Here is an 8,123-nt window from a genome sequence, read left to right as displayed (position 1 = left end):
GTTGCGGTGAGCCGAGATCGCGCCATTGCACTCCAGCCTGGGTAACAGGAGCGAAACTCCGTCCCAAAAAAAAAAAAAAACAAAACCCCTCTGTGGTTCTCCAATTTATTTCAAAGCCTCCCATGTCCTATAGCATCCTTCCATCTGTGACATCCCTTCCCCTCTCTTACTCCACTCCAGCCACACTGGCCTTCTTGCTGTTCCGGGAACATGCTACATATACAACTGCCTCAGAGCCTTTGCTTCATCTGTTCCCTCTGCCTGGAACACCTTTCCCTCAGATTCCCACATGGCTAACTCCCCTGCCCCCTCCAAGTTTTTGCTCAAATGCCTCCTTCTTTATAAGGTCTACCTCGACCACCTATTTATTTTTATTACTTTAAAAATTAATTTGGCCGGGCGTGGTGGCTCACACCTGTAATCCCAACACTTTCAGAGGCCAAGGCAGGTGGATTACAAGGTCAGGAGTTCAAGACTAGCTTGGCCAACATGGTGAAACCCCATCTCTACTAAAAATACAAAAATTAGCTGGGCATGGTGGCGTGTACCTGTGGTCCCAGCTACTCGGGAGGCTGAGGCAGGAGAATCACTTGAACCCAGAAGGCAGAGGTTGTGGTGGGCAAAGATCGTGCCACTGCAATCCCGCTTGGGCAACAGAGTGAGATTCCATCTCAAAAAGAAAATTAATTAAAAAAAAATTTTAGTGCTCGCTTCAGCAGCACATATACTAAAATTGGAACGATACAGAGAAGATTAGCGCAAGGATGACACGCGTATTCATGAAGCATTCCATAATAAAAATAATAATAAAAAAAGAAAAAAAATTTAGAGACAGTGTTGCTACAGTATCCAGGCTGGAGTGTAGTTGCTGTTCACAGGTGCAATCTGTGAACACATCACTACAGCCTCAGCTTCTCAAGTAGCTGGAACTACAGGCAAAAGCCTGTGCCTGGCATAAAATGTGTGTGTAGAGCCTGTTACCTGGTGTAATTTGTATTTTCTAATTGACAAATTCCAGTTGTATATACTTATGGGATACCAAGTAATGTTATGATTTATTAATACAACTTGGAATAATTTTTTTTTGAGACAGAGTCTTGCTCTGTAGCCCAGGCTGGAGTGCAGTGGCTCAATCTGCTCACTGCAACATGTACTTCCCAGGTTCAAGCCATTCTCTTGCCTCAGTCTCCTGAGTAGCTGGGATTACACGCACACGCCACCACATCCAGCTACTTTTTTTGTATTTTTAGTAGAGACGGGGTTTCACCATGTTGGCCAGGCTTGTAAACTTCTGACCTCAAGTGATCTTCCCGCCTCGGCCTCCCAAAGTACAGGCGTGAGCCACCAAACCTGGCCTGACCACCTATTTATTTATTTATTTATTTATTTTGAGATGTTGTTTTGCTCTTGTTGCCCAGGCTGGAGTGCAATGGCGCAATCTCAGCTCACCAAAACCTCTCCCTTCCGGGCTCAAGCGATTCTCTTGCCTCAGCCTCCCGAGTAGCTGGGATTACAGGCATGTGCCACCACACCTGGCTATTTTTTTTTTCTTTTTTTTTGTATTTTTAGTAGAGACGGGGTTTCTCCAAGTTGGGCAGTCTGGGCTCGAACTCCTGACCTCAGGTGATCCACCTGCCTTGGCCTCCCAAAGTGCTGGGATTACAAGCATGAGCCACCGTGCCCAGCCTAACCACCTATTTAATACTGAAACTTGCAACCCCTTTACCGTGTTCTACTTCTTATTTCCATATAACTATCACCTTCTAGCATTCTATATGATTTTCTTGTTATTCCTCTAGTTTCTCATCTGCCCCTTAAATGAGCTCCAGATCAGGTATCTGTTCTATTGTACCCTTAGTACCTTGCACCTAGTAGGTGCCCAATAAGTAGTTGTGAGTGAACAAGTAACAGTCGTTCTAGCTCTTCCATTCCAGGTTTTAAAAAAATTTCTGGCTCTAACAACCCGGATTCTAATGAAAGCCGGTTCTAACATCTCCAGTCTTGGGGCCCCTCCGCCCTGGCAAAGGCTCCCACTTCTCCCCCGGATTCCACGCCCCACTCACGCCCAGCCCTGGCCCAGACCGCGGCCGGCCAGCATCACGCCGCGGATGCTGGGATCCGAGCGCAGGAAGAGCCCCACGTTGCCCAGCAGGTTGAGCAGCTGGAAGGCGGCCAGCGCCAGCTGCAAGGCCCGGGCCAGGGGTCCCAGCGGGGGCGGCCCGGGACCGACCACTAGCACGTAAGCCAGCTCCAGACCCACGGCCGTGGCCCACAGCGCGGTGAGCACGAGAGGCAGCCGCGTGGGCGCCCCATCCGCGCCCTCAGCCGCCCAGGGCTGCCCCATGGCCTGGACACCGCAGCAATCGGAGCCGGAGGACTCGGCCGCTTCCGTATTGGGGCGGGAATAGCGGCAGACGGACGTCTCATAACGGCCAATAAAAGCTCCTAAAGGGTGCGGCGAGCGCTCAGACTCTCAGAGAGCGGCCGACCGACTGGGCGAGTTGATTGGGCCGACGGACCAGCAGGAGGCACTCGGAATCCGCGGCACTGGAGCACGGAAGACGCCGCGGAGTGATCGGCCCGCCCACCCTGGGAGGCCCCGCCCCGCCGCCGGAGCCCGGTCCACTGGCGCCACAGGCCAGGCGCGCCCGGGGTATTGAGTTGCAGCCTGGGCGGCGTCGGGGTTTCCCGGCTCAGCAAATTCTCCCCTACTCCCCCCAGCCACCCCGATATTAATAGCCCTGCCGCGGCCCATCCAGCTGGCTCAGAGCCGTTCCCCATGCCCGGTGTCTCCCTTCATCACCCCAGAAAACATGCAAAACAGCTCGGCGCCTTCGTGTTCCTGACTGTGAAATGGGGATAGGGCTCCGTGTCCCACCAGCGAGGGGCTGGAAGAGGCTAGAGAGGACCGCCGGAGGGCAGCCGCTAGGGCGGCCCGCGGCAACTATTATTATCGGCCTTTCCATTGTGGAGAGGAGGAAACAGACTCAGAGAGGTCCCGTGGATTTCCCAAGGTCACACAGCACCCCCGCAGCGGAATGGGAACGCAAACCCAGGATCTCCGCCGCGAGATCCATCCCGGCGCCCCCCAGCTCCGCAGTCCCTGGCCCCAGGACAAACCCTTGCCAGGTCCAGCCCGAGCTCCTTCGCCCCATCCGGCCCCTCCCTTCACCCCCATATTTAGTGCGAATTCGATCCGGGGCTGGATTGGGCCCTACTTAACGGGGCCCGGGTGTCCGAGAGCGCGCGGAGCGGAGCGAAGCCAGGAGCCCGAGCAAGATGATGATGGTTATGCAGCCCGAGGGTCTGGGGGCCGGGCAGGGGCCCTTCGCGGGCGGCGGCGGGGGCGGCGAGTACATGGAACAGGAGGAGGACTGGGACCGCGACCTGCTGCTGGACCCGGCCTGGGAGAAACAGCAGCGGAAAGTGAGTGTTCGCCCATTTCCCGACAGCAAAACCGAGGCCTGAGAGGCCGGGCGGTTTGTCCTGGGCATCTCAGCAGGGCAGGGGCAGAGGCTGTCTTTAACCTAGAGTGCCAGTCCCCAGCCCAGGCTCTGCCCATCAGCTGTCTGCTATCCCTAGGGCTGGAGGAGAGGACTGGGAGCCCTCAAGAGGGGTTTAGAATGACAAGAGAGTTTCTGGGGTCCCCAGCCCGCAGGGTTAATTCCCCTGGGCCCACTACCCCACTTCTGCTGGTCAAACAGGTTGGGCAAAGTCCAGAAGATCCAAGTTTCGGGGTTCAGGAAGAAGAATCTTTCTCCCACCACTCTCTAGTTAAATATTCCCAGGCCCCACCCTGAGGGCTTGCAGCCAGGCAGCTAGTGGACTTGGGAGTGTGGTGGAGTGAGGAGGGTCCTCTCAGACCCCACCCCATCTCCAGGGTGGGGTTCGTAGTCTCTGTATCTCATTTAACAATTGAAGAAACTGAAGCCCAGAAAGGAGCAGAGACAGGCCTCAAATCACAGACTGTCAGACTTCAGGACCCCCTAACCTGAGGATCTTTATCCCTTGCCCCACCCCCATTCTTTCCCAAGATACCCCAGGGGCCCTGAGTCTGCTGAAAAGGCCACAGGTCAGGGAGGGGAGACCTGGGTCCCCTTACGCAGTAACCTGACTCTCTGGCCAGATGGACACGTAGTGCTGAGGCAGCACCTCAGGGACCCAGCCCGTTGGGCACTCAGGGCCCCCTCCCTCCCTGAGCTATTTTCATCCCAGACTTTCCCAAGTGGAGGGGGCAGGACACCTGGGTTCCCAAAGAGAAAATGATCCAGGCCAGAGGGAGAAAAGTTTGGGGAGTGGCAGGCCAGGGATAACCAGGAGAGCACCATGAGCCACCGGACCCTGCTCAGCGTATGCCAACACTGTATGACTCCAGGAAAGGGAAGGGTACCGGGGCACTCAGTGGAATTTGCAGGACCTGAGAATCCTAGAATTTAGAATCAGAACACTTCTGCTGGGTTAGATAACAGGAGATGACCCTAAGGGCCAGGAGGCTCCGCTGACTCAGCTGGGGTTCCCCAGGTGACAAACCTCCCATTAGGCTCCCCTGCACCTGTCTCCAGCCTGGCTGCAGTCCCAGGTTCAGCAATTTCCCGGTGATGTCATCCCTGTCCTTGGCTCCAGCTGCCACCTGTTCTGCAACATGTATCCCTATCCCCTCCCACCCGGGCCTCTCCTCAATCCAGGTCTTCATGCCCCTCATATGACACATGCCAGTCTGTAACTTGCCTTTGTCACCTAACAAATATCAGAAACATCTGTTCATCACAGCTTGCAGTCACCATCTCATCCATTCATTCAACGGCTGCACAGCATAGAGGCTCTGAAAATCAGTCAGCATCCACTGTAGTTGGACATGTGGCTCATGTCTTTCTCATCCAGCGTTGTTTATTGCAAGGTGGTAATAAACATCCTTGTGCTCTGCTTTAGCCCTGCCCTCTCCCTGTCCCTCTATGCTCCCTTTCTCCCCAGTGACTCCTCCATCCAACGGCTTCCTTCACACAGTCTTGGAGCAGCATGCCCACCTCCTCCCACCTGATGACTTACTATGTGCCAGCACCGTTTTAGGTGCTGGGATTCGGCAGCAGAGAAAATAAAGCACCTGCCACAGGGAGCTTACATTCCATCATTTCTGTCTCATCCACCCGATCCTGCCTTGTCCCCATCACTGACACCCTTCCTCTCTTGCCCTGGTCCCAGTTACTGCCTCCTAACTTCTCCCCTCTGCCGCGCCAAGCCATTTAGCTCCATTCTGCAACCAGCATGGACAGTTCTGCCCACCTCCCTCTTGCCTGAGGCTTCCCTGACTCCCTGTTGCCCTCAAGATCAAATTTAATCTCCCCGGCTTAGCACCCAAGATCATGCATGACCTGGCCCCTGCTGCCCCTCCGGCCCGCCTCTTACCGCTTATGCCCCAACACTCCCAGCTCCATTCCAGCAGTGCCCAGATCCTTGTAATCTGACAAATGTAGCAACTGTTTCTCTCAGCCACCAAGCACTTGCCCGCATGGCTGCCCCTGCCCGAAATGCCCTTGCCTGCCCTTTCCTGCCTGAATAATTCCTGCCCATCACAGTTCTGATCAAATACTGGCCTTCCCCAAGAGGCCCCCACCCTGATCTGCAGCGTCCCTCCCATCAACTCCTCAGCAACTTCTTCCAGCACTTCTCAGATCAGCATGACTCTTGGATAGACTATGAGCTTCCTTAGAGCAGGAACCACATCTCATTCAGAGTCATGTTTGGCACCACCCAGACCTGCCTGTCCCCCTGCCTTTTCCAGACTCAAAGCATCTCAGACTCCAGAGTTGGAGGGAACTGTGGGAAATCTAGTTGCCCTATTCAGTGCTTGGGTTCCCATCAAGTTGTACTCAGCGCCTACTTTAATTACACAAATGAGGAGGCCAATCCCCAAAGAGGGAAAGGGGCTGACCCTAGATCACAGAGAGTGAGTGGCTCAGCTGGACTTGGAGCCCACCCTGACTCTACCAAGGAGCCTCTGGAAAGACAGAATTCAGAACTTGAAGGGCAGCAGGTTGGCAGAAACTTTGTACCAAGTGCCATGTCACTCCTATCCCCAACAGAAGAACAGCCCTGTACCATCCCTCCCATGTCAGATGGAGCCTGAGGCTGAGGCTGACTCTTGAGGAAGGGGTGGGCAGTCACCCTGGGAAATGAGTTCAGACCAGGCATGGTAGCTCATGCCTGTAATCCCAACAGTTTGGGAAGCCAAGGCAGGAGGATCACTTGAGCCCAGAAGCTTGAGACAAGCCTGGGCAACCTAGTAAGACCCCGTCTGTCTCTAAAAAAACAAAATGAGATCAGGCTAGGCCTGACCCTTGCCAGCTGACCCTCCAACAGCCGGCAGAGTCCTTGCACATTTAGGGTCTACTCGGAGGCCAATTTACAACAGCCTTGGAAGGTCAGTGGGGCTAAGAAAATAGAAACACAGAGATAGTCCCTTAGACAAAACCCTGAGGGCCAAATGTGCTTCAGTCTAGGAGTTTTCAGATTTCAGAAGGGCAGTATCACCCTGCACTGGTCCTTATAGTTCAAGACCTCAGAGGGCCCCACACTTTGAATGTGTTAACATTTTCTAGGGCCCCCTCTCGTATTTAAGACCAGCTAAGGCTGAAGTGCTGGTGGGAGGGTGCCCCAAGTCCAAACTGGGACCTACATAGGTCCCAGACCCCATTTCTCCCCTCCCAGGAAAACTAAAGCTCAGAGAGGGAAAGGGATGGCCCAGGATGCACAGGAAGTCAGTGGCTGAGCTGAGCTGAGCCTTGAATTCAGAAATCCAAGGCTCTGAGACCTACCCTGAGTGAGGAGACAGGACCGTGCCCCACATACCCCAGACCTGGTTGTAGGGTCTGAGTGCTATCCTCTGCCCCCAGACCTTCACTGCCTGGTGCAACTCACACCTGCGCAAGGCGGGCACCCAGATCGAGAGCATCGAGGAAGATTTCCGCAATGGCCTCAAACTCATGCTGCTCCTGGAGGTCATTTCAGGTGAGGATGGGAAATCAGTGCACCTGGGCCCCAGGACCCAGGAACATCTGGACAGCAGGGGCAATAGGGTGGCAGAATGTTTGACTGGACTTGGCAGGGAGGGGAGAGTTTGTGGGCCATGGCTCCAGCTGCCTCTCATGACCTTTGGCCCTTGGACTCTCCTCTTATACCCAGGAGAGAGGCTGCCCAGGCCAGATAAAGGCAAGATGCGCTTCCACAAAATCGCCAACGTTAACAAGGCCCTGGACTTCATTGCCAGCAAGGGGGTTAAGCTGGTGTCCATTGGTGCTGAAGGTGAGGAGGTAGCAGGAAGGGTCGCGGGCAGGGAAAGGGAGCCTCTCTTGATATCAACAAATCACCTCTGTGAGTCTCAGTTTCCTCATCTCAACAATGGGAATAATCCCTGCCTCGCCGGAGAGCCTGTAAAGAGCCAATCTACCAGCCAGGCCTGGTGGCTCACGCCTGTAATCTCAGCACTTTGGGAGGCCGAGGTAGGTGGACCGCTTGAGGCTAGGAGTTCGAGACCAGCCTAGCCAACATGACAAAACCCCCATCTCTACTAAAATTTCAAAAATCAGCTGGTTGTGGTGCTGCACACCTGTAATTCCAGCTACTTGGGAGGCTGAGGCACGAGAATCAAATGAACCTGGGAGGTGGAAGGTTGCAATGAGCCAAGACCGCACCACTGCACTCCAGCCTGAGCAGCAGAGCGAAACACAGAGATAGTCCCTTAGACAAAACCTGACCCCTTCCCTTTGCTTGAACAACACATAGTATTAGGATCAGTTCCTTTGATTCCTTTTTAGTGTGTTGGAGGAAAAATTAAAAAAAAAAAAAAAAGGCCGGGCGCGGTGGCTCAAGCCTGTAATCCCAGCACTTTGGGAGGCCGAGGCGGGTGGATCACGAGGTTAAGAGATCGAGACCATCCTGGTCAACATAGTGAAACCCTGTCTCTACTAAAAATACAAAACATTAGCTGGGCATGGTGGTGTGTGCCTGTAATCCCAGCTACTGAGGAGGTTAAGGCAGGAGAATTGCCTGAACCCAGGAGGCGGAGGTTGCGATGAGCCGAGATCGCGCCATTGCACTCCAGCCTGGGTAACAAGAGTGAAACTCCG

The 8,123-nt window shown here is 54.3% G+C and overlaps 2 protein-coding genes and 1 pseudogene across 2 annotated transcripts in view; 2 read left to right on the top strand and 1 right to left on the bottom strand.

The window, feature by feature from the left end:
• The window catches only part of ZDHHC24 (zinc finger DHHC-type containing 24), an 8,723-nt gene extending 6,147 nt beyond the window's left edge, over positions 1 to 2,576 (bottom strand). Inside the window, exon 1 of the mRNA XM_032282732.1 lies at positions 2,064 to 2,576. Coding sequence (XP_032138623.1) covers positions 2,064 to 2,344 — 281 coding nt within the window. The 5' untranslated portion in view covers positions 2,345 to 2,576. The remainder of the gene's footprint in view (positions 1 to 2,063) is intronic.
• LOC116555255 lies at positions 704 to 799 on the top strand (annotated as a pseudogene).
• A 606-nt stretch (positions 2,577 to 3,182) lies between the features above and the next one.
• ACTN3 (actinin alpha 3) overlaps positions 3,183 to 8,123 on the top strand; it is a 15,128-nt gene continuing 10,187 nt past the window's right edge. Inside the window, exons 1-3 of the mRNA XM_032282730.1 lie at positions 3,183 to 3,426; positions 6,891 to 7,005; positions 7,180 to 7,299. Coding sequence (XP_032138621.1) covers positions 3,280 to 3,426; positions 6,891 to 7,005; positions 7,180 to 7,299 — 382 coding nt within the window. The 5' untranslated portion in view covers positions 3,183 to 3,279. The remainder of the gene's footprint in view (positions 3,427 to 6,890; positions 7,006 to 7,179; positions 7,300 to 8,123) is intronic.

The sequence above is a fragment of the Sapajus apella genome, unplaced genomic scaffold (genome assembly GCF_009761245.1).
Source record: "Sapajus apella isolate SASKATOON/1434 unplaced genomic scaffold, GSC_monkey_1.0 scaffold14, whole genome shotgun sequence".
NCBI classification, from domain to species: Eukaryota; Metazoa; Chordata; class Mammalia; order Primates; family Cebidae; genus Sapajus; species Sapajus apella.
The sequence above is the reverse complement of the archived record's forward strand: the minus strand, read 5'-3'. Positions and strand labels throughout refer to the sequence as shown.